The sequence below is a fragment of the Amblyraja radiata genome, chromosome 1 (assembly GCF_010909765.2).
Source record: "Amblyraja radiata isolate CabotCenter1 chromosome 1, sAmbRad1.1.pri, whole genome shotgun sequence".
Classification (NCBI taxonomy): Eukaryota; Metazoa; Chordata; class Chondrichthyes; order Rajiformes; family Rajidae; genus Amblyraja; species Amblyraja radiata.
In genome coordinates, this window is record NC_045956.1 from 134,301,459 (window position 1) to 134,327,827 (window position 26,369).

At 43.9% G+C, this 26,369-nt stretch overlaps 1 protein-coding gene across 1 annotated transcript in view; it reads right to left on the reverse strand.

The window, feature by feature from the left end:
- The window catches only part of LOC116979600 (urea transporter 2-like), a 117,299-nt gene that overhangs the window by 36,316 nt on the left and 54,614 nt on the right, over positions 1-26,369 (reverse strand). Inside the window, exons 4-6 of the mRNA XM_033031192.1 lie at positions 4,313-4,505; positions 1,924-2,071; positions 695-829 (exon numbers count right to left, since the gene is read on the reverse strand). Of these exons, the coding sequence (XP_032887083.1) occupies positions 695-829; positions 1,924-2,071; positions 4,313-4,505 (476 nt within the window). The remainder of the gene's footprint in view (positions 1-694; positions 830-1,923; positions 2,072-4,312; positions 4,506-26,369) is intronic.

Below are 26,369 nucleotides of genomic sequence, written 5' to 3' on the forward strand. Positions count from 1 at the left end.
AAAAGCTTTTGCAGTCAGTTTTTATGTTCCCTGCCAGCTTTCTTTCATAATCTGTTTTCCCATTCCTAATTAAGCCCTTTGTCCTCCTCTGCTGGACTCTGAATGTCTCCCAGTCCTCTGGTAGGCTTCTTTTTCTGGCTAATTTGTATGCTTCATCTTTTGTTTTGATACTATCCCTTGTTATCCATGAATGCACTACCTTCCCTGATTTATTGTTTTGCCAAACTGGGATGAACAATTGTTGTAGCTCATCCATGCGGTCTTTAAATGCCTTCCATTGCATATCCACCGTCAACCCTTTAAGAATCAATCGCCAGTCTATCTTAGCCCATTCATGTCTCATACCCTCAAAGTTACCTTTCTTTAAGTTCAGAACCCTTGTTCCTGAATTAACTATGTCACTCTCCATCCTAATGAGGAACTCAACCATATTATGGTCACTCTTGCCCAAGGGGCCACGCACAACAAGACTGCTAACTAATCCTTCCTCATTACTCATTACCCAGTCTAGAATAGCCTGCTCTCTCGTTGGTTCCTTTATATGTTGGTTTAGAAAACTATCCCGCATACATTCTAAGCATTATGCGATAAAGATCAGGGAAATGATTGATAGTAAGGGTGAAAATGTTATTAGAAATTGGAAAGACATTCTGGATTTCTTCAGGGACTATTTCTGACATTTTGTCAAACTTACAGCATATTATTGCCAATATGTGAGTCTGCCATGTTAAGGCATAAAACATTCCACCCACAGCAATGCAGGCAAGGACAGAGTTATAACTCCATAATCCATTATAGATTTTCTGAAATGGCGAGGCCAAAGACAACCCTGCAAAAAAGTAAAGATAAAAGCAGCTTAGCCTCTTAATGTTTGCTATTTATTTACATCCTCTTCCAATAAAAATGTTTAACAAATACCTTTTCCTTTAGTTAAATCTAAATGAATTTCTTATGTAATTAAAAAAACAAACAAATGAAACAAATAAACGGGTCTCATGTCAGTGCCCAGAAGTTTGTCAGAAACATAAAACGACAAAACTTTTATACAATAATTATTTAATTTAAGTAGCTTTGTTGTGAGGTGGTCCTACATGTCAATTCCTCCTCATAATGAATTTATCATGGGAGAAATTGGGATCGGGCATCTTTTTTTTTCATTCTAATCTATGATGTCTACATAAATAGTTTATTGTTTTATAAGGCAATGATTGTCTAAATCTCTATTTTCATAGGCTCAATTACATTTTACATGAGAACTTTGAAATAGATAAGAAAACTCATGTCAAATTTTGAAATCAGCGCAAGTTAAATTAACAGTATAGTAATTTTAATTTCATGTTATTCAATCTGTAAAATCCCAAAATTAAATGAATCTAAAGAATATCCTCAAATTCCAGCATAGCAATTTGTGAAAAATGTCAACAAAAAATAAAAGTTCCACGAAGCTAGTGATCTGTGAAAAAAAATCTTAGAAAAATAAACTTGCCATCCTTACCTGTGGTTCAAGTGCCACAGTAGAGGCAGTACAGTGGTGCAGTAGTGGAGTTTCTGTCTTACAGTGCCAGAGACCCATGTACGATCCTGACCACCAATGCTCTCTGTCCGGAGTTTGTACGTTTTCTCTGTGATCGCGTGGGTTTTCTCTGGGTGCTCTGGTTTCCTCCCACATTCCAAACACAAGCTGGTTTGTAGAGTAAAGGGCTTGTCCCATTTGCGCGTCACACAGATGGCGCGCAAAGATTTTGTACATCCCAAAATCACCATGACGTGTAAATTATGTCACGTAAATGACGCCCAAGTGGCCTAGCATATGCACTTCTGTGAATTATCAATAAATCTTGACCTTGCCCAAGAAAAAGGTACTAAGTAAAATTGTACACAATACTCTTTAAAACTATAAAGAAGTGATGTATGTAGACACACCTGCCAAAGTACCCATACAGGATCCAATTACAGCATGTAGACATATGATTGGAGATGAGATAAATAATGCAGCAAAGAAAATGCCACCAGTCCATGGATCATCACAGCCATACACCTGTCCAACTCCCACAGGGATAGACCTCAAGAGCTGAATAAAATAGCAACACAACATTAAATGATTTTTGTGGAATATGAACATTATTTTATTAAATTGTCAATTAAAAATAAACAATCATAGCTAAACTGGCGATCATAGAGGAAATACTGTGAAGACTTCAGAGGGATTGGTTTTGTGTTCAGAGGGACCTGAAAGTCCTTGTATGCAAGTTACTTTAAATTAACATGCAGATACACCAAACTATCAATAAGGCAAATGGCACATTAGCTATTTTTGCAATAAAATTTAGAATGTAAGAGTAAAGATATCTGACTGGAATTACATAAGCATTCAGCAGGACCACACCTGAAATACTCTGCACAGATCTGGTCTCCTCACCAAAGGAAGGATAGAGGGAGAACCAAGAAGGTTTATCAGATCGATTCCCGGGATGGTGGGAATGGTCTTGCGAGGAAAAGATTTGCAGGCTGGGCCTACGTTCTCTCGGGTTTAGAATGAGACATTATCTTGTAGAAATATATGAAATTCTTACAGAGCTTATCAGGGTAGATGCAGAGATGATGTTTCCTCTGGCTACGGTGTGCATAACAAGATGTCAGAGTTTCAGAATAAGGAGTCAACTATTCCGTAATGAGATGAGCAGAAATGTCTTCACCTGGAAAGTTGTGGGAATTCATTACCAAAAGGATGTGGAGACTCAGTGACTGACTATATTGAAGAAGTAAATCAATAGAGTTTGAGAAATCAAAGGAATTATGCGGATACGAGTTTAGTCCAGGAAAGTGGTTCTGATGTAAAAAATCAGCTGTGGAATCTTATTAAATGGCAGTTGTTACATTTGTACCAACACGACTATATAAAATAAGCTGGCTGCTCTTGAAAAGGAGGCGCAGTCGTCTTTCTTACAGTTTGGCTTTCTTCCCAACCAATTGTTCAAGCGCTTTTGATTGCAACATGCGCCTTAATTTAGTTCAACAAAAAAACTGACAAGTTACTAAAGAATAATTGGATTATCTTCAATGCAATGATGTTTATTTGTTATGCAATTGTCTATTTTTCAAAGGATTTAGAAAGTAGTTCACAATATTAACTCAGGTTCCAAATGCTGTGTTACCTCAGACTACATCACTGAAAATGACTTGTATTGACTACATTTGGATGAATGAATATTGCCATTTTAACTGAACATTGTTGTGCACAGGAGAAAATATTATAAGAACTATTAACAACTGTCTTTGTGGGTTAGATAGTTTAGCAATATGGAAGCTCTGGGGGCAATCACAAAGATGGGGCAACTTTGTTAAAAATATTTGCAAATCCACAGAACCACATGATGGCAACAGGAAGAAGCATCAATCTAGAAAGAGAGGGTTAAAATTGAACCATTTTTAATGTTCCTGCAATGCCTAATATACCAAACTGCATATTATCCTATGTGCGGTCCAGGTGTGAAAATTAGCTGGCATTTCGTTAGTCCACGCCGATTGAGGTACGATAATATCCTGGGATCCCAATGCAGATTTTAGTTCCACCAGGTTGAGCGTTTTCCCTGAAAACTAAATGTATTGATATTTGTAATGAGCAACTCAGAGGTTCTTAAAAGAACAACTGTTGTAATAAGAATAAGTTGGACTAAATTTGTTTTCCTACTGTCAGGAGAGATATTACTGATACATCTTACGAAACTGCCCTTCATTCCTAACCTTCTGTGGGTCATACTTCGTATCAACCTTCCCTCACTCATATTTTCCACCACTAAATGTACTCCCATTGAAATACTCAGCTACCTCAGGCAGTTTAATCAGTAATAGTGAGTTTATATTGCAGCAGCAGGTGGACATGGTGTCACAACTGGCTGTGCTGTTGCCCTGGTTAATTTCTGACTTTAGGTTCTGGCTGTGTGGAGTTTCTTGAAAATGTGGTAAATAAAATAGAATAAGTGATAAAGGGGTAGTTGATGTTCGACATAGACCTCATACGCCAAGCAGTCTGAACCATATTATATCTCTTCAATGACTCTAAATTGTAGTCAATTTGTATTCACTTATCTATTTTCAGGTGATTTCTTATGCCTTCAAAAATATACAAAATTGCATACATGAAGAAAAAATGTGCATAAATATAAAAAATTGTTATCGTGAAAATATATCTTTCTGAGTTAGTTATATTTGAATAGATATCTTGAGCATTTCTGATGTGTTCTCTATTAATCTAATGCAATTGCCATCTTACAACATTTAAAGATTTAAAAGGAAGGATTGTATTGCTTACCATTAGAATATTGAGATCAGGCCATGTGATATTGTACGATGTAGTTACAGGTTCAATACGAATCTGAGGAAATTGAAGATTGTAGTGCCCCGTAGCAGCCATGAACAAACCAACACTTAAGTTAAAAGGCAACGTGAAAACCGGTAGATCCCATTTCCCCAAGACCGCAGCCAAGGCACTTGAAATAATAGTGCTGTAAGTAGAAATGTATTTAGTGCAAAAATAAGATAACGTTTTAATATCACTCATTAAAGAGCTTGATTGTGCAGTTTTCGCACAAACTATGTAAAACTTCGTTCCTGTACAATTCCTTACAATCCCATTGCCAATATCTATAGTGCCGACTTACAACAGGGATTGAAACATCAAGTCCTATTAGCTTTACCTTACAATGTTGACTGAAGCTATACTCGTTGATTAGACTCGTTGAGTCTGTGCCAGTTTTCAGAGCAAGTCCACCAGTCTCAATTCCCCACATTATTTTCAACCATATTCTTTTTCATAAGTCTATTAATTGTGCCATGATTGTCCTTCCAGGCCAATCTACAGTTGGAAATTAACCTACCAACTGAGGCATCTTTGTGACGGTATTAATTTGGTTTGGTATTGGTTTATTATTATTGCCACCAGTATTGAGATACAGTGAAAAGTTTTATTTGCCTGCTATCCAGAAAAATCATACTAGACCCGAGTATGTCCAAGCCATGCACAAGTAGTGAAATAGAGAGAAAAACACTGGAGTACAGAATATAGTATTACAATATAGTTGCAGAGAAAGTGCAGCTATAAAAAAGTACAAGGGCGGCAATGAGGTAGCGTGGATGATTAGGACTGCATTCTTAGTTTATGAGAGGACCGTTGAGCGGTCTGATAATCACAGGGAAGAAACTGAATCCGGTTGTATGTGCTTTCAAGAGTGTGTGGAGTTGATTGGAGGGAGGCTGGTTTGTGTGATGGACTGAGTTACATCCACAATTCTCAGCAATATCTTCCGGTCTTGGGCAGAACTATTGCCAAACCAATGATGCATCCTGATAGGAGGCTTTCTATGATGCGTCTGTAGAAATTAGTTATGGGCCTGTCCCACTTAGGCGACTTTTCAGGCGACTGTTGGCGACTGCAGAGTGGAACCAACACACTCACATACACACTCCGCTTCCTTCACCAGCCCGTTATGCAGGTGGGGGACAGGGCAAGCGGGGGGAGCACTGTGAGTGAAATTCACACGGTGCAAAGCCAATGTGATACAGACACACACCGCGATAAACAGGAAGGTTGGCGCTGTAATTAAGACAGTGAAAGCACAGTGTACGGGAAGGGTCACGTAGGTTCTTTAAAAGAGGGGGGGGGGGGGAGAGGGAGGAGAAGGGGGAGACGGGGTGGGGAGAAGGAGTGGAGACAACTTTTAAGAAGTCAGAGATACACGGCTGTGAAGCTTGGCGGACATTAACATTACCGGTCGGTTATTCTTGGTTCTGAAAACTATTGCTTACGTTTTTTTTCCAATGAGCCAATGAAACTCACCGGTCAGCACCGGCTACAACCTACGAGTACCTACGATAACCTACGACCTCCTGGCGACCGACTACCACTGCACTTACGGCACGAGAATTCTCGCTACTTTCCATGGCGGCTTCATTCTGGTCGCCGCTAATTTTTCATCATGTTGAAAATTTGTGGTGACTATAATGAGGCCACGACTAGTTCCCAGAATGCGGGAATTTCTCATGACCATAAAGGCGACTCCCTGGCAACATGTGGCAACCACATGGCGACCGCATAGTCTCCTGCAGTCGCCTCATAAGTCGCCTAAGTGGGACAGGTCCATGAGTCATTGGAGTCATGATGAACTTTCTTAGTCTTCTGAGGAAATAAAGACATTGGAGTGTTTTCTTAGCCAATGCTGTAATTTTTCCAGGATTAATTATTGGTGATATTTACACCTAGAAATTTGAAGATCTCGACTATCTCCACTTTGACAGCATTAATGCTGACTGGTGCACTTCATTTCCTGAAGTCAATAACTAGTTACTCCATCTTGCTGATGTGGGAGGAAACATGATCATCTAGTGAAATCCATGTGATCATAGGGAGAATATGCTAATCGTACAAAAACAGCACCTTAAGCCAGTCTAACCCAGATCACTCGAACTATAAGGAAGGAGCACTACCAGCTGTAGCATTTTTTAATGCTGTAAATGATTCCTTGGTCCAAAGGCTTGGGCAGGAAGGTATATTTGGGGGGGAAATATTGCAGAGATTTTTATAGACACTAATGCATTCGTTAACAGCTACACAGAACAATTGTCCAGAAAGAGGGCTTTCCGGCAATTTTTCAACAGCCCTTCCTGTGTCAGTGTAGCTGAGCATCCACTGTAACGCGATTGTCAAACAACCCAGTAGTCATCTCCAAAGTAAAGCATGGAAAAACACCTTTACTCCTTTCACTGCTCTCAGCTAATACATGCATGCCATGCATGGACAGTCAATGCACCTGGAGGGAAGAATTGAACAATTATTCTTTTAAAATCTTTCAAAATTGAAAAACCCCTTGCAAAGCGAGCCACTGTTTATTCTTTCCCCCTATGTATAATCTCATGTCTTTTATATCAACCCTGTACATTTTCCTGCATTCTTTGCAATGCAATCATGTTTTTTTTAATATAACATAGTGATCTTACCGGGATTAAATACATGTTTGGCATAATTTCCCTAAACTTCAGTGCCATCTATTTAAAAATATATTCTGGTGCCTCGCTTGTTTTTCTTTATGGATATAACAAACTACAGCTTTAATTTTCATGACTCATACTAGACTACGTGGGACCCGTTGGGTCCCAGCATCACACAGGAGGGCTGGTCATCCAACGCAATATTCCACCTCTCCACCAATTCTAATATTGGTGGCCAGTTGGGGGTGGGGGGCTTTCTGGAGCGCTAGTATGGGTGTTGTAGGCTGAAGGGACTGGTTACCAGAGGGCTAGTATGCAAATTGTGCGCCAAATGGATTCTTGGGCTGGCGTCTCAGTCAATCAAGCCTGTTGTGCTGGCAACTCTCACTCACGGCTGGTGGGCTGGTAGTTGACTCACGGCTAATCCTTGAAATTCTATTTCAAGCAGGGTATAAGGCCACCAAATTCAAGTGCAGCTTCTTACCACTTCTACCAGGGTGCAAGGCCACCAAATTCAAGTGCAGTTTCATACCATTTGAATAGGCTGCAATGCCACTAAAGACAGCGAGTCATGACCTCTCCCTCCTCCATCTTGCAGAGACTGAGCCACACCCACATTTCCGGGTTTTATAACCCCTCCCCCCCCCCCCACTGGAAAAGGTGTGGCTTTCATGGAGTGATTGACAGGAGAGAGATTCTCAACATTAAAAAAAAACCGAATAAAGTGGCTTTTTCACGGGGCGACTTGACGCAAGAGTGAACCAGAGTTTAACATCGTGGGAACCTCGTGCGATAACAGTACGGCATTCGTGGACCACCGTGGACCACCGTGGCGCTAACGGCAGGTAGTCGTGTAACTTGGTCACTTGGGAGATAATTCAAGAAAGTTTGAATTTCTCCAAGAGTGACTTGTACACTTGTGGTTGAGCATTGCAACATTGTATGAACATAGTGGCCAGTGCGATATCCGTGCGATATCCGTAATAACTCTTGCGGGTACCGTGGGAACTCCTGCGAACGGTGAGTAACTGAGCAGTTTGATTGTCAGTGGTTGTTTTACCTCATTGTTAAATAAATATATTTTTTACTATCAGATTGTTGTCTGCAATTCTTCATTAACACATCACTACAAGATGAATGTCTCTAATGTTATAATCCCTCTCATGCTGAAACACAAAATAGTTGAAGGGAGGTGAAATAATCACATTTTCATTCTTTTTCATTTTTGAGTGTTCAGGTACCTCACTTGCTGAGCTATTTTACTCCAGCAGTTTGTGTCTCTTTTTGTCTAAAGCAGTTTCTAAGACTGTAGGAACTCCGCGGGCCAGGCAGCAACTACGGAGGGAAATGGACAGGCGACCCTTTCTTCAGGCTGCCTTATCTCTCTTCCCCCCCCCCCCCCCTCCCCCCTACGCCCACCCACCCACACAAATGCTGGAGAAACTCAGTGGGTGCAGCAGCATCTATGGAACGAAGGAAATAGGCAACGTTTCGTCCCGAAACGTTGCCTACTTCCTTCGCTCCATAGATGCTGCTGCACCCGCTGAGTTTCTCCAGCATTATTGTGTACCTTCGATTTTCCAGCATCTGCAGTTCCTTCTTAAATACAAATGCACCGAGTTCCTCCAGCATTTCGTGTTTTGCTCAGTATTCCAGCATCCGCTGTCTCCCGCGTCTCCAATAAAACAAAACTACTGTCAAAAGGGTGAAGAATAGGGGCAGAGATAGATACATTCCTGATTAGTGCGGCTGTCAGGAGGTTATGGGGAGAAGGCAAGAGAATGTGGTTGAGAGGGAGAGATAGATCAGCCGCGATTGAATGGCGGAGTGGACTTAATGGACCGAATGGTCTAATTTTGCTCCTATAACTAACAAAGATAGTAATTGTTAGGGAAATGTAGTTATTAAAGACGAGGGGGAGCAGAAATGGGCAGTCTGGGATGGCTCGCGAGATACTTGCATAGAGGCACAAACGTTAAAGAAAGGGCAGATAAACAGAGGGGGGAGGGGGGGGACTTCCCTCAGTGCCCATCTGTTACCATTAATTGGACAGTTCGGTCTGTGAAACGCAACACGCCAGCCCCGACATCCAGCCCGCTGGTCAGTCCTTTGAAGATAGACGCCAGTTGCTTGGAGCAACTCAGCCGGACAGGCAGCAAATCTGGAGAGAAGGAACGGGTGGCGTTTCGGGTCGAGAGCCTTCTTCAGACTGAGGTCAATCCCCTGTATGGATAACAGGAGTCCCAGCCAACACGACAATCGCCCACTGCACAGTCTCGGAGCTTCCACTGCGAAAACGATGCCTACATTTGAGCACTTATGTAACAGAACCATCCTAACACCAACCACAGAGCATTCCTGAACTACTACCTACTTCATTTGAGACCCTCGGACTATCTTAGATTGTATACTCACTGGCTTTATCGAGTTACAGTGTGGAAACCGGCCCTTCGGCTCAACTTGCCCATACCGGCCAAAATGTCCCATCGAAACTAGTCCCATCTGCCTGCGTCTGGTCCATATCCCTCCCAACCTGTCTTATCCATGTACCTGTCTAAATGGTTCTTAAATGTAGGGATGGACCCAGCATCAACTACCTCCTCTGGCAGCTTGTTCCATACACCCACCACCCTTTGTGCGAAAATGTTACCCCTCACTCAGATTCCTATTAGATCTTCCCCCCTCACCTTGAACCTATGCCCTCTGGTCCTCGAATCCCCTCTGTGGGCAAAGGACATATATTACCCTGGACTCTGTCTATTTCCCTGCCTGTTCGTCTCATGGTTTTGTACACCTCTCAGCCTCTGTCCCCAGTGTGGAGTTAAGGGCTTGTTTATGGGCGCCCTGGGCTGAGAACTCTGGAGGATGGGTTTTAGACTTTATCGGGAATCGAGATAGACCCCGTAATGCAGGAGCAAAGAATCGCAGATGCTAATCTGCATTGGAAAGACACAATATGCGGGAGTAACTCAGCGCTGAAGAAGAGTCCCGACCCGAAACATCATCTATCCATGTTGTCTAGCGATGCTGCCTGACCCGCTGAGTTGCTCCAGCGCTTTGTGTCTTTCCACTAGACCTGTAATAAGTCTCGGCTGGGTGTTTACTGGGATCTCTTGTGTTTAATAGACGTCCTGATGTTGTTTTTGATCGGGTTTACTACTGACAGTATTTAATCAGATCCATATTAAATCATTTCCCCTTCACCTTAAACCTATGTAATCTGGTCCTCGATTCTCCTACTCTGGGCAAGAGATTGTGCATCTACCCGATCGATTCCTCGCATGATTTTAAACATTATCTTGCACACAGCGTTGTTCCCTTCACCTTGTATACACCATTTATGGCTCGATTGTTACTATTTATTGTCTGTCTACTGACTGGTTAAACGTTTGAAAGTTTCACCTCTCAGTAGATAATAAAATAAGACAACCATCACGGTCAATGTGAGACAAAGTCTTTATTCCTATTTGACAAAATAAAAAGACGACTTCTTGCACATATTGAGAGAAGGTGCATCACACCAAACAACATTTGTCTAAAAAAAAACAGATTATTCTTCAGCTCATTAAAGAGCTCGGGTGAAATTCTGACAAAGTTTGTGAATGCACGTTTATCCTCTTCGCACAGCACATTAAGCAGCTGATCATATTGTCCAAATTGAGGTCTCCATTGAAAGATGGGCTTCACCCAGTGAGACTTCCTCTTAATTCTCTTTTTAATTAATATCACCCTTCTGCCTTCATGCAAGCGTCCTCGGTGCACATAGTGGGGTGCTGCATACAGCGCGTCAATGAAAATAACCACCATCCTGTACTCGAAAATACTTAGTATAGGCATGTCTCCAAATGAACCAATTCAATCAAGGGAGGAATATAGTGTGTGAAAAAACCCAATATAGTGTGTGAAAACAAAGTAACATCATTTGTGCCACGTGATTAACAACACTACAGTTCACGATGTTCATTCAAGATTAACGGGAAAGCTCGGGAGACGGACAAGTCACTCGCACAAATAATAGAAATGCCGAGTACCGTGGGAACTCTTTATCTACCCCCCGTTATATCGTGCGAAACTCGTGCTGGACCACGACCACTTCACTCTGGTGACATCTTGCGTCAACTTGCCCCGTGAAAAAGCCCCATTACACTTTTATTTTTAATTGATGGGAAGAATTCTCTGCACCTGCTCAGCGGAGGGGGACTGAGTAAGATGGCCAAAAATCACAGCCGTAAGTGGTAGCGTTTTATCTAAAATCAATATACAGTGCAAACAGGAAGTAAGTGCATTTGCAGTAGTGCCTTTTAACTTCAAGCCAAAGCACCCAAGCCATCATTTGCAGTAAGTAGTGCCTTATAACTTCATGCCACCATTTGCAGTAAGTAGTGCCTTTCAACTTCAAGCCAATGCACCCAAGCCACCATTTGCAGTAAGTAGTGCCTTTCAACTTCAAGCCAATGCACCCAAGCCACCATTTGCAGTAAGTAGTGCCTTTCAACTTCAAGCCAAAGCTCCCAAGCCACCATTTGCCTTTCAACTTCAAGCCAACGCAACCAAGCCACCATTTTCAGTAATAGTGCCTTTCAACTTCATGCTACCATTAGCAGTAAATAGTGCCTTTCAACTTCAAGCCAATGCACCCGCCACCATTTGCAGTAAGTAATGCCTGTCAGCCTCATGCCACCATTTGCAGTAAGTAGTTCCATTTCTACTTCAAGCCAAAGCACCCAAGCCACCATTTGCAGTAAATAGTACCTGTCAACCTCATGTCACCATTTGCAGTAAGTAGTGCCTTTCAACTTCAAGCCATTGCACCCAAGCCACCATCTGCAGTAAGTAGTGCCTTTCAACTTCAAGCCACACCCAAGCCACCATTTGCAGTAAGTAGTGCCTTTCAACTTCAAGCCACACCCAAGCCACACCCAAGCCACCATTTGTAGTAAGTAGTGCCTTTCAACTTCAAGCCTAAGCAACCAAGCCACCATTCGCAGTAAGTAGTGCGTTTCAACTTCAAGCCAAAGCTCCCAAGCCTCCATTTGCAGTAAGTATTGCCTTTCAACTTCAAGTCAAAGCTCCCAAGCTACCATTTGCAGTAAGTAGTGCCTTTCAACTTCAAGTCAAAGCTCCCAAGCCATCATTTGCAGTAAGTAGTGCCTTATAACTTCATGGCACCATTTGCAGTAAGTAGTGCCTTTCAACTTCAAGCCAATGCACCCAAGCCACCATTTGCAGTAAGTAGTGCCTTTCAACTTCAAGCCAATGCACCCAAGCCACCATTTGCAGTAAGTAGTGCCTTTCAACTTCAAGCCAAAGCTCCCAAGCCACCATTTGCCTTTCAACTTCAAGCCAACGCAACCAAGCCACAATTTTCAGTAATAGTGCCTTTCAACTTCATGCTACCATTAGCAGTAAATAGTGCCTTTCAACTTCAAGCCAATGCACCCGCCACCATTTGCAGTAAGTAGTGCCTGTCAACCTCATGCCACCATTTGCAGTAAGTAGTTCCATTTCTACTTCAAGCCAAATCACCCAAGCCACCATTTGCAGTAAATAGTACCTGTCAACCTCATGTCACCATTTGCAGTAAGTAGTGCCTTTCAACTTCAAGCCATTGCACCCAAGCCACCATCTGCAGTAAGTAGTGCCTTTCAACTTCAAGCCACACCCAAGCCACCATTTGCAGTAAGTAGTGCCTTTCAACTTCAAGCCACACCCAAGCCACACCCAAGCCACCATTTGTAGTAAGTAGTGCCTTTCAACTTCAAGCCAAAGCAACCAAGCCACCATTCGCAGTAAGTAGTGCGTTTCAACTTCAAGCCAAAGCTCCCAAGCCTCAATTTGCAGTAAGTATTGCCTTTCAACTTCAAGTCAAAGCTCCCAAGCTACCATTTGCAGTAAGTAGTGCCTTTCAACTTCAAGCCAAAGCAACCAAGCCACCATTCGCAGTAAGTAGTGCCTTTCAACTTCAAGCCAAAGCTCCCAAGCCTCCAATTGCAGTAAGTAGTGCCTTTCAACTTCAAGTCAAAGCTCCCAAGCCACATTTGCAGTAAGTAGTGCCTTTCAACTTCATGCCACCATTTGCAGTAAGTAGTGTCTTTCAACTTCAAGCCACACCCGCCACACCCAAGCCATCATTTGCAGTAAGTGGTGTCTTTCAACTTCAAGCCACACCCAAGCGACACCCAAGCCACCATTTGCAGTAAATAGTGCCTTTCAACTTCATGCCACCATTTGCAGTAAGTAGTGCCTTTCAACTTCAAGCCACAATTTGCAGAAAGTAGTGCCTTTCAACTTCAAGCCATTGCACCCAAGCCACCATTTGCAGTAAGTAGTACCTGTCAACCTCATGTCACCATTTGCAGTAAGTAGTGCCTTTCAACTTCAAGCCACAATTTGCAGTAAATAGTGCCTTTCAACCAAGCCAATGCACCCACACCCCCATTTGCAGTAAGTAGTGCATTTTAACTTCAAGCCATTGCACCCAAGCCACCATTTGCAGTAAGTAGTGCCTTTCAACTTCAAGCCACACCCAAGCCATCATTTGCAGTAAGTAGTGCCTTTCAACTTCAAGTCAAAGCTCCCAAGCCACCATTTGCAGTAAGTGGCGTCTTTCAACTTCAAGCCACACCCAAGCTACCATTTGCAGTAAGTAGTGCCTTTCAACTTCAAGCCAAAGCAACCAAGCCACCATTCGCAGTAAGTAGTGCCTTTCAACTTCAAGCCAAAGCTCCCAAGCCTCCATTTGCAATAAGTAGTGCCTTTCAACTTCAAGTCAAAGCTCCCAAGCCACCATTTGCAGTAAGTAGTGCCTTTCAACCTCATGCCACCATTTGCAGTAAGTGGTGTCTTTCTACTTCAAGCCACACCCAAGCCACACCCAAGCCATCATTTGCAGTAAGTGGTGTCTTTCAACTTCAAGCCACACCCAAGACACCATATGCAGTAAGTAGTGCCTTTCAACTTCATGCCACCATTTGCAGTAAGTAGTGCCTTTCAACTTCAAGCCAGAGCAACCAAGCCACCATTTGCAGTAATAGTGCCTTTCAACTTCAAGCCAAAGCTCCCAAGCCACCACTTGCAGTAAGTAGTACCTGTCAACCTCATGTCACCATTTGCAGTAAGTAGTGCCTTTCAACTTCAAGCCACAATTTGCAGTAAGTAGTGCCTTTCAACTTCAAGCCAATGCACCCACGCCCCCATTTGCAGTAAGTAGTGCCTTTCAACTTCAAGCCAATGCACCCACGCCCCCATTTGCAGTAAGTAGTGCCTTTCAACTTCAAGCCACACCCAAGCCACCATTTGCAGTAAGTAGTGCCTTTCAACTTCAAGCCACACCCAAGCCACCATTTGCAGTAAGGAGTGCCTTTCAACTTCAAGCCAAAGCAACCAAGCCACCATTTGCAGTAAGTAGTGCCTTTCAACTTCAAACCAAAGCTCCCAAGCAACCATTTGCAGTAAGTAGTGCTTTCAACTTCTAGCCAAAGCACCCAAGCCACCATTTGCAGTAAGTAGTGCCTTTCAACTTCATGCCACCATTTGCAGTAAGTAATGCCTTCCAACTTCAAGCCAAAGCAACCAAGCCACCATTTGCAGTAATAGTACCTTTCAACTTCTAGCCAAAGCTCCCAAGCCACCATTTGCAGTAAGTAGTGCCTTTTAACTTCAAGTCAAAGCTCCCAAGCCACCATTTGCAGTAAGTAGTGCCTTTCAACTTCAAGCCAAAGCAACCAAGCCACCATTCGCAGTAAGTAGTGCCTTTCAACTTCATGCCACCATTTGCAGTAAGTAGTGTCTTTCAAACAAGCCACACCCGCCACACCCAAGCCATCATTTGCAGTAAGTGGTGTCTTTCAACTTCAAGCCACACCCAAGCCACCATTTGCAGTAAGTAGTGCCTTTCAACTTCGGCACAATTTGCAGTAAGTAGTGCCTTTCAACTTCAAGCCATTGCACCCAAGCCACCATCTGCAGTAAGTAGTGCTTTTCAACTTCAAGCCACACCCAAGCCACACCCAAGCCACCATTAACATCAAGTAGTGCCTTTCAACTTCAAGCCAAATCAACCAAGCTACCATTTACAGTAATAGTGCCTTTCAACTTCATGCTACCATTAGCAGTAAATAGTGCCTTTCAACTTCAAGCCAATGCACCTAAGCCACCATTTGCAGTAAGTAGTGCATTTCAACTTCAAGCCAAATCTCGCAAGCCTCCATTTGCGGTAAGTATTGCCTTTCAACTTCAAGTCAAAGCTCCCAAACCACCATTTGCAGTAAATAGTGCCTTTCAACTTCAAGCCAATTCACCCAAGCCACCATTTGCAGTAAGTAGTGCCTTTCAACTTCAAGCCACACCCAAGCCACCATTTGCAGTAAGTAGTTCCTTTCAACTTCATGCCACTATTTGCAGTAAGTAGTGTCTTTCAACTTCAAGCCACACCTGCCACACCCAAGCCATCATTTGCAGTAAGTGGTGTCTTTCAACTTCAAGCCACACCCAAGCCACACCCAAGGCACCATTTGCAGTAAGTAGTGCCTTTCAACTTCAAGCCACACTTTGCAGTAAGTAGTGCCTTTCAACCTCAAGCCAAATGCTCCCAAACCACCATTTGCAGTAAATAGTGCCTTTCAACTTCAAGGCAATGCACCCAAGCCACCATTTGCAGTAAGTAGTGCCTGACAACGGCATGCCACCATTTGCTGTAAGTAGTGCCTTTTCTACTTCAAGCCAGTGGATCCAAGCCACCATTTGCAGTAAGTAGTACCTGTCAACCTCATGTCACCATTTGCAGTAAGTAGTGCCTTTCAACTTCAAGCCACAATTTGCAGTAAGTAGTGCCTTTTAACTTCAAGCCACAATTTGCAATAAGTAGTGCCTTTCAACTTCAAGCCAATGCACCCACACCCCCATTTGCAGTAAGTAGTGCATTTTAACTTCAAGCCATTGCACCCAAGCCACCATCTGCAGTAAGTAGTGCCTTTCAACTTCTAGCCACACCCAAGCCACCATTCGCAGTAAGTAGTGCCTTTCAACTTCAAGCCACACCCAAGCCACCATTTGCAGTAAGTAGTGCCTTTCAACTTCAAGCCACACCCAAGCCATCATTTGCAGTAAGTGGTGTCTTTCAACTTCAAGCCATACCCAAGCTACCATTTGCAGTAAGTAGTGTCTTTCAACTTCAAGCCAAAGCAACCAAACCACCATTCGCAGTAAGTAGTGCCTTTCAACTTCAAGCCAAAGCTCCCAAGCCTCCATTTGCAGTAAGTAGTGCCTTACAACTTCAAGCCAAAGCAACCAAGCGACCATTCGCAGTGCCTTTCAACTTCAAGTCAAAGCTCCCAAGCCATCATTTGCAGTAAGTGGTGTCTTTCAACTTCAAGCCACACCCAAGCCACCATTTGCAGTAAGTAGTGCCTTTCAACTTCATGCCACCATTTGCAGTAAGTAGTGCATTTTAACTTCTAGCCAAAGCTCCCAAGCCACCATTTGCAGTAAGTAGTGCCTTTCAACTTCATGCCACCATTTGCAGTAAGTAGTGTCTTTCAACCAAGCCACACCCGCCACACCCAAGCCATCATTTGCAGTAAGTGGTGTCTTTCAACTTCAAGCCACACCCAAGCCACCATTTGCAGTAAGTAGTGCCTTTCAACTTCGCCACAATTTGCAGTAAGTAGTGCCTTTCAACTTCAAGCCATTGCACCCAAGCCACCATCTGCAGTAAGTAGTGCTTTTCAACTTCAAGCCACACCCAAGCCACATCCAAGCCACCATTAACATCAAGTAGTGCCTTTCAACTTAAAGCCAAATCAACCAAGCTACCATTTACAGTAATAGTGCCTTCCAACTTCATGCTACCATTAGCAGTAAATAGTGCCTTTCAACTTCAAGCCAATGCACCCAAGCCACCATTTGCAGTAAGTAGTGCATTTCAACTTCAAGCCAAAGCTCGCAAGCCTCCATTTGCGGTAAGTATTGCCTTTCAACTTCAAGTCAAAGCTCCCAAACCACCATTTGCAGTAAATAGTGCCTTTCAACTTCAAGCCAATTCACCCGCCACCATTTGCAGTAAGTAGTGCCTTTCAACTTCAAGCCACACCCAAGCCACCATTTGCAGTAAGTAGTTCCTTTCAACTTCATGCCACTATTTGCAGTAAGTAGTGTCTTTCAACTTCAAGCCACACCCGCCACACCCAAGCCATCATTTGCAGTAAGTGGTGTCTTTCAACTTCAAGCCACACCCAAGCCACACCCAAGCGACCATTTGCAGTAAGTAGTGCCTTTCAACTTCAAGCCACAATTTGCAGTAAGCAGTGCCTTTCAACTTCAAGCCAAATGCTCCCAAGCCACCATTTGCAGTAAATAGTGCCTTTCAACTTCAAGGCAATGCACCCAAGCCACCATTTGCAGTAGGTAGTGCCTGACAACCTCATGCCACCATTTGCAGTAAGTAGTGCCTTTTCTACTTCAAGCCAATGGATCAAAGCCACCATTTGCAGTAAGTAGTGCCTTTCAACCTCATGTCACCATTTGCAGTAAGTAGTGCCTTTCAACTTCAAGCCACAATTTGCAGTAAGTAGTGCCTTTCAACTTCAGGCCACAATTTGCAGTAAGTAGTGCCTTTCAACTTCAAGCCAATGCACCCACACCCCCATTTGCAGTAAGTAGTGCATTTTAACTTCAAGCCATTGCACCCAAGCCACCATCTGCAGTAAGTAGTGCCTTTCAACTTCTAGCCACACCCAAGCCACCATTCGCAGTAAGTAGTGCCTTTCAACTTCAAGCCACACCCAAGCCACCATTTGCAGTAAGTAGTGCCTTTCAACTTCAAGCCACACCCAAGCCATCATTTGCAGTAAGTGGTGTCTTTCAACTTCAAGCCATACCCAAGCTACCATTTGCAGTAAGTAGTGTCTTTCAACTTCAAGCCAAAGCAACCAAGCCACCATTCGCAGTAAGTAGTGCCTTTCAACTTCAAGCCAAAGCTCCCAAGCCTCCATTTGCAGTAAGTAGTGCCTTTCAACTTCAAGTCAAAGCTCCCAAGCCACCATTTGCAGTAAGTAGTGCCTTTCAACTTCAAGCCAAAGCAACCAAGCCACCATTCGCAGTGCCTTTCAACTTCAAGTCAAAGCTCCCAAGCCACCATTTGCAGTAAGTAGTGCCTTACAACTTCAAGCCAAAGCAACCAAGCGACCATTCGCAGTGCCTTTCAACTTCAAGTCAAAGCTCCCAAGCCATCATTTGCAGTAAGTGGTGTCTTTCAACTTCAAGCCACACCCAAGCCACCATTTGCAGTAAGTAGTGCCTTTCAACTTCATGCCACCATTTGCAGTAAGTAGTGAATTTTAACTTCAAGCCATTGCACCCAAGCCACCATCTGCAGTAAGTAGTGCCTTTCAACTCATGCCACCATTTGCAGTAAGTAGTGCCTTTCAACTTCAAGCCAATGCACCCACGCCCCCATTTGCAGTAAGTAATGCCTTTTAACTTCAAACCACACCCAAGCCACCATTAGCAGTAAGTAGTGCCTTTTAACTTCAAAACAAAGCAACCAAGCCACCATTTGCAGTAATAGTGCCTTTCAACTTCATGCTACCATTAGCAGTAAATAGTGCCTTTCAACTTCAAGCCAATGCACCCAAGCTACCATTTGCAGTAAGTAGTGCCTATCAACCTCATGCCACCATTTGCAGTAAGTAGTGCCTTTTCTACTTCAAGCCAAAGCAACCAAGCCACCATTTGCAGTTAGTGCCTTTCAACTTCAAGCCAATGCACCCAAGTCACCATTTGCAGTAAGTAGTGCCTGTCAACCCCATGCCACCATTTGCAGTAAGTAGTGCCTTTTCTACTTCAAGCCCATGTACCCAAGCCACCATTTGCAGTAAGTAGTACCTGTCAACCTCATGTCACCATTTGCAGTAAGTAGTGCCTTTCAACTTCAAGGCAATGCACCCAAGCCACCATTTGCAGTAAGTAGTGCCTGACAACCTCATTCCACCATTTGCAGTAAGTAGTGCCTTTTCTACTTCAAGCCAATGGACCCAAGCCACCATTTGCAGTAAGTAGTACCTGTCAACCTCATGTCACCATTTGCAGTAAGTAGTGCCTTTCAACTTCAAGCCACAATTTGCAGTAAGTAGTGCCTTTCAACTTCAAGCCACAATTTGCAGTAAGTAGTGCCTTTCAACTTCAAGCCAATGCACCCACACCCCCATTTGCAGCAAGTAGTGCATTTTAACTTCAGGCCATTGCACCCAAGCCACCATCTGCAGCCAGTAGTGCGTTTCAACTTCTAGCCACAACCAAGCCACTATTCGCAGTAAGTAGTGCCTTTCAACTTCAAGCCACACCCAAGCCACCATTCGCAGTAAGTAGTGCCTTTCAACTTCAAGCCACACCCAAGCCATCATTTGCAGTAAGTGGTGTCTTTCAACTTCAAGCCATACCCAAGCTACCATTTGCAGTAAGTAGTGTCTTTCAACTTCAAGCCAAAGCAACCAAGCCACCATTCGCAGTAAGTAGTGCCTTTCAACTTCAAGCCATAGCTCCCAAGCCTCCATTTGCAGTAAGTAGTGCCTTTCAACTTCAAGCCAAAGCAACCAAGCCACCATTCGCAGTAAGTAGTGCCTTTCAACTTCAAGCCACACCCAAGCCACCATTTGCAGTAAGTAGTGCCTTTCAACTTCAAGCCACACCCAAGCCATCATTTGCAGTAAGTGGTGTCTTTCAACTTCAAGTCAAAGCTCCCAAGCCACCATTTGCAGTAAGTAGTGCCTTTCAACTTCAAGCCAAAGCAACCAAGCCACCATTCGCAGTGCCTTTCAACTTCAAGTCAAAGCTCCCAAGCCACCATTTGCAGTAAGTGGTGCCTTTTCTACTTCAAGCCAATGGACCCAAGCCACCATTTGCAGTAAGTAGTACCTGTCAACCTCATGTCACCATTTGCAGTAAGTAGTGCCTTTCAACTTCAAGCCACAATTTGCAGTAAGTAGTGCCTTTCAACTTCAAGCCACACCAAAGCCATCATTTGCAGTAAGTAGTGCCTTTCAACTTCAAGTCAAAGCTCCCAAGCCACCATTTGCAGTAAGTGGTGTCTTTCAACTTCAAGCCACACCCAAGCAACCATTTGCAGTAAGTAGTGCCTTTCAACTTCAAGCCAAAGCAACCAAGCCACCATTTGCAGTAAGTAGTGCCTTTCAACTTCAAGTCAAAGCTCCCAAGCCACCATTTGCAGTAAGTAGTGCCTTTCAACTTCAAGCCAAAGCAACCAAGCCACCATTCGCAGTGCCTTTCAACTTCAAGTCAAAGCTCCCAAGCCACCACTTGCAGTAAGTAGTGCCTTTCAACTTCATGCCACCATTTGCAGTAAGTGGTGTATTTCAACTTCAAGCCACACCCAAGCCACACCCAAGCCATCATTTGCAGTAAGTGGTGTCTTTCAACTTCAAGCCACACCCAAGCCACACCCAAGCCACCATTTGCAGTAAGTAGTGCCTTTCAACTTCAAGCCACAATTTGCAGTAAGTAGTGCCTTTCAACTTCAAGCCAAATGCTCCCAAGCCACCATTTGCAGTAAATAGTGCCTTTCAACTTCAAGGCAATGCACCCAAGCCACCATTTGCAGTAAGTAGCGCCTGACAACCTCATGCCACCATTTGCAGTAAGTAGTGCCTTTTCTACTTCAAGCCAATGGACCCAAGCCACCATTTGCAGTAAGTAGTACCTGTCAACCTCATGTCACCATTTGCAGTAAGTGGTGCCTTTCAACTTCAAGCCACAATTTGCAGTAAGTAGTGCCTTTCAACTTCAAGCCAATGCACCCACACCCCCATTTGCAGTAAGTAGTGCATTTTAACTTCAAGCCATTGCACCCAAGCCACCATCTGCAGTAAGTAGTGCCTTTCAACTTCAAGCCACACCCAAGCCATTATTTGCAGTAAGTAGTGCCTTTCAACTTCAAGTCAAAGCTCCCAAGCCACCATTTGCAGTAAGTGGTGTCTTTCAACTTCAAGCCACACCCAAGCAACCATTTGCAGTAAGTAGTGCCTTTCAACTTCAAGCCAAAGCAACCAACCCACCATTTGCAGTAAGTAGTGCCTTTCAACTTCAAGTCAAAGCTGCCAAGCCATCATTTGCAGTAAGTAGTGCCTTTCAACTTCAAGCCAAAGCAACCAAGCCACCATTCGCAGTGCCTTTCAACTTCAAGTCAAAGCTCCCAAGCCACCATTTGCAGTAAGTAGTGCCTTTCAACTTCATGCCACCATTTGCAGTAAGTGGTGTATTTCAACTTCAAGCCACACCCAAGCCACACCCAAGCCATCATTTGCAGTAAGTGGTGTCTTTCAACTTCAAGCCACACCCAAGCCACACCCAAGCCACCATTTGCAGTAAGTAGTGCCTTTCAACTTCAAGCCACAATTTGCAGTAAGTAGTGCCTTTCAACTTCAAGCCAAATGCTCCCAAGCCACCATTTGCAGTAAATAGTGCCTTTCAACTTCAAGGCAATGCACCCAAGCCACCATTTGCAGTAAGTAGTGCCTGACAACCTCATGCCACCATTTGCAGTAAGTAGTGCCTTTTCTACTTCAAGCCAATGGACCCAAGCCACCATTTGCAGTAAGTAGTACCTGTCAACCTCATGTCACCATTTGCAGTAAGTAGTGCCTTTCAACTTCAAGCCACAATTTGCAGTAAGTAGTGCCTTTCAACTTCAAGCCAATGCACCCACACCCCCATTTGCAGTAAGTAGTGCATTTTAACTTCAAGCCATTGCACCCAAGCCACCATCTGCAGTAAGTAGTGCCTTTCAACTTCAAGCCACACCCAAGCCCCCATTCGCAGTAAGTAGTGCCTTTCAACTTCAAGCCACTCCCAAGCCACCATTTGCAGTAAGTAGTGCCTTTCAACTTCAAGCCACACCCAAGCCATCATTTGCAGTAAGTAGTGCCTTTCAACTTCAAGTCAAAGCTCCGAAGACACCATTTGCAGTAAGTGGTGTCTTTCAACTTCAAGCCACACCCAAGCTACCATTTGCAGTAAGTATTGCCTTTCAACTTCAAGCCAAAGCAACCAAGCCACCATTCGCAGTAAGTAGTGCCTTTCAACTTCAAGCCAAAGCTCCCAAGCCTCTATTTGCAGTAAGTAGTGCCTTTCAACTTCAAGTCAAAGCTCCCAAGCCACCATTTGCAGTAAGTAGTGCCTTTCAACTAAGCCAAAGCAACCAAGCCACCATTCGCAGTGCCTTTCAACTTCAAGTCAAAGCTCCCAAGCCACCATTTGCAGTAAGTAGTGCCTTTCAACTTCATGCCACCATTTGCAGTAAGTGGTGTCTTTCAACTTCACGCCACACCCAAGCCACACCCAAGCCATCATTTGCAGTAAGTGGTGACTTTCAACTTCAAGCCACACCCAAGACACACCCAAGCCACCATTTGCAGTAAGTAGTGCCTTTCAACTTCAAGCCACAATTTGCAGTAAGTAGTGCCTTTCAACTTCAAGCCAAATGCTCCCGCCACCATTTGCAGTAAATAGTGCCTTTCAACTTCAAGGCAATGCACCCAAGCCACCATTTGCAGTAAGTAGTGCCTGACAACCTCATGCCACCATTTGCAGTAAGTAGTGCCTTTTCTACTTCAAGCCAATGAACCCAAGCCACCATTTGCAGTAAGTAGTACCTGTCAACCTCATGTCACCATTTGCAGTAAGTAATGCCTTTCAACTTCAAGCCACAATTTGCAGTAAGTAGCGCCTTTCAACTTCAAGCCAATGCACCCAAGCCACCATCTGCAGTAAGTAGTGCCTTTCAACTTCAAGCCACACCCAAGCCATCATTTGCAGTAAGTAGTGCCTTTCAACTTCAAGTCAAAGCTCCCAAGCCACCATTTGCAGTAAGTGGTGTCTTTCAACTTCAAGCCACACCCAAGCAACCATTTGCAGTAAGTAGTGCCTTTCAACTTCAAGCCAAAGCAACCAAGCCACCATTTGCAGTAAGTAGTGCCTTTCAACTTCAAGTCAAAGCTCCCAAGCCACCATTTGCAGTAAGTAGTGCCTTTCAACTTCAAGCCAAAGCAACCAAGCCACCATTCGCAGTGCCTTTCAACTTCAAGTCAAAACTCCCAAGCCATCATTTGCAGTAAGTAGTGCCTTTCAACTCCATGCCACCATTTGCAGTAAGTTGTGCCTTTCAACTTCATGCTACCATTTGCAGTAAGTGGTGCCTTTCAACTTCAAGCCAAAGCAACCAAGCCACCATTTGCAGTAAGTAGTGCCTTTCAACTTCAAGTCAAAGCTCCCAAGCCACCATTTGCAGTAAGTAGTGCCTTTCAACTTCAAGCCAAAGCAACCAAGCCACCATTCGCAGTGCCTTTCAACTTCAAGTCAAAGCTCCCAAGCCACCATTTGCAGTAAGTAGTGCCTTTCAACTTCAAGCCACAATTTGCAGTAAGTAGTGCCTTTCAACTTCAAGCCAATGCACCCAAGCCACCATCTGCAGTAAGTAGTGCCTTTCAACTTCAAGCCACACACAAGCCATCATTTGCAGTAAGTAGTGCCTTTCAACTTCAAGTCAAAGCTCCCAAGCCACCATTTGCAGTAAGTGGTGTCTTTCAACTTCAAGCCACACCCAAGCAACCATTTGCAGTAAGTAGTGCCTTTCAACTTCAAGCCAAAGCAACGAAGCCACCATTTGCAGTAATACTGCCTTTCAACTTCAAGCCAAAGCTCCCAAGCCACCATTTGCAGTAAGTAGTGCCTTTCAACTTCAAAGCCACAATTTGCAGTAAGTAGTGCCTTTCAACTTCAAGCCACAATTTGCAGTAAGTAGTGCCTTTCAACTTCAAGCCATTGCATCCAAGCCACCATCTGCAGTTAGTGCATTTCAACTTCAAGCCACACCCAAGCCACCATTTGCAGTAAGTAGTGCCTTTCAACTTCAAGCCACACCCATGCCACCATTTGCAGTAAGTAGTGCCTTTCAACTGCATGCCACCATTTGCAGTAAGTAATGCCTTTCAACTTCAAGCCAAAGCAACCAAGCCACCATTTGCAGTAATAGTGCCTTTCAACTTCAAGCCAAAGCTCCCAAGCCTCCATTTGCAGTAAGTAGTGCTTTCAACTTCAAGCCAAAGCACCCAAGCCACCATTTGCAGTAAGTAGTGCCTTTCAACTGCATGCCACCATTTGCAGTAAGTAATGCCTTTCAACTTCAAGCCAAAGCAACCAAGCCACCATTTGCAGTAATAGTGCCTTTCAACTTCAAGCCAAAGCTCCCAAGCCACCATTTGCAGTAAGTAGTGCCTTTCAACTTTAAGCCACAATTTACAGTAAGTAGTGTCTTTCAACTTCAAGCCATTGCACCCAAGCCCCCATTTACAGGAAGTAGTGCCTTTCAACTTCGTCAAAGCTCCCAAGCCATCATTTGCAGTAAGTAGTACCTTTCAACTTCATGCCACCATTTGCAGTAAGTGGTGTTTTTCAACTTCAAGCCAATGCACCCACGCCACACCCAAGCCACCATTTGCAGTAAGTGGTGTCTTTCAACTTCAAGCCACACCCAAGCCACCATTTGCAGTAAGTAGTGCCTTTCAACTTCAAGCCAAACCCAAGCCACACCAAGCCACCATTTGCAGTAAGTAGTGCCTTTCAACTTCAAGCCAAAGCAACCAAGCCACAATTCGCAGTAAGCAGTGCATTTCAACTTCAAGCCAAAGCTCCCAAGCCTCCATTTGCAGTAAGTATTGCCTTTCAACTTCAAATCAAAGCTCCCAAGCCACCATTTGCAGTAAGTAGTGCCTTTCAACTTCATGCCACCATTTTCAGTAAGTAGTGTCTTTCAACTTCTAGCCACACCCGCCACACCCAAGCCATCATTTGCAGTAAGTGGTGTCTTTCAACTTCAAGCCAAAGCAACCAAGCCACCATTCGCAGTAAGTAGTGCCTTTCAACTTCAAGCCAAAGCTCCCAAGCCTCCATTTGCAGTAAGTAGTGCCTTTCAACTTCAAGTCAAAGCTCCCAAGCCACCATTTGCAGTAAGTAGTGCCTTTCAACTTCATGCCACCATTTGCAGTAAGTGGTGTCTTTCAACTTCAAACCACACCCAGCCACACCCAAGCCATCATTTGCAGTAAGTGGTGTCTTTCAACTTAATGCCACCATTTGCAGTAAATAGTGCATTTTAACTTCAAGCCATTGCACCCAAGCCACCATTTGCAGTAAGTAGTGCCTTTCAACTTCAAGCCACACCCATGCCACCATTTGCAGTAAGTAGTGCCTTTCAACTTCAAACCAAAGCTCCCAAGCCACCATTTGCAGTAAGTAGTGCTTTCAACTTCAAGCCAAAGCACCCAAGCCACCATTTGCAGTAAGAAGTGCCTTTCAACTGCATGCCACCATTTGCAGTAAGTAATGCCTTTCAACTTCAAGCCAAAGCAACCAAGCCACCATTTGCAGTAATAGTGCCTTTCAACTTCAAGCCAAAGCTCCCAAGCCACCATTTGCAGTAAGTAGTGTCTTTCAACTTTAAGCCACAATTTACAGTAAGTAGTGTCTTTCAACTTCAAGCCATTGCACCCAAGCCCCCATTTGCAGGAAGTAGTGCCTTTCAACTTCGTCAAAACTCCCAAGCCACCATTTGCAGTAAGTAGTGCCTTTCAACTTCATGCCACCATTTGCAGTAAGTCGTGTTTTTCAACTTCAAGCCAATGCACCCACGCCACACCCAAGCCACCATTTGCAGTAAGTAGTGCCTTTCAACTTCAAGCCAAAGCAACCAAGCCACAATTCGCAGTAAGCAGTGCATTTCAACTTCAAGCCAAAGCTCCCAAGCCTCCATTTGCAGTAAGTATTGCCTTTCAACTTCAAATCAAAGCTCCCAAGCCACCATTTGCAGTAAGTAGTGCCTTTCAACATCATGCCACCATTTTCAGTAAGTGGTGTATTTCAACTTCAAGCCACACCCAAGCCACACCCAAGCCATCATTTGCAGTAAGTGGTGTCTTTCAACTTCAAGCCACACCCAAGCCACCATTTGCAGTAAGTAGTGCCTTTCAACTTCAAGCCACAATTTGCAGTAAGTAGTGCCTTTCAACTTCAAGCCAAATGCTCCCAAGCCACCATTTGCAGTAAATAGTGCCTTTCAACTTCAAGGCAATGGACCCAAGCCACCATTTGCAGTAAGTAGTGCCTGACAACCTCATGCCACCATTTGCAGTAAGTAGTGCCTTTTCTACTTCAAGCCAATGGACCCAAGCCACCATTTGCAGTAAGTAGTACCTGTCAACCTCATGTCACCATTTGCAGTAAGTAGTGCCTTTCAACTTCAAGCCACAATTTGCAGTAAGTAGTGCCTTTCAACTTCAAGCCAATGCACCCACACCCCCATTTGCAGTAAGTAGTGC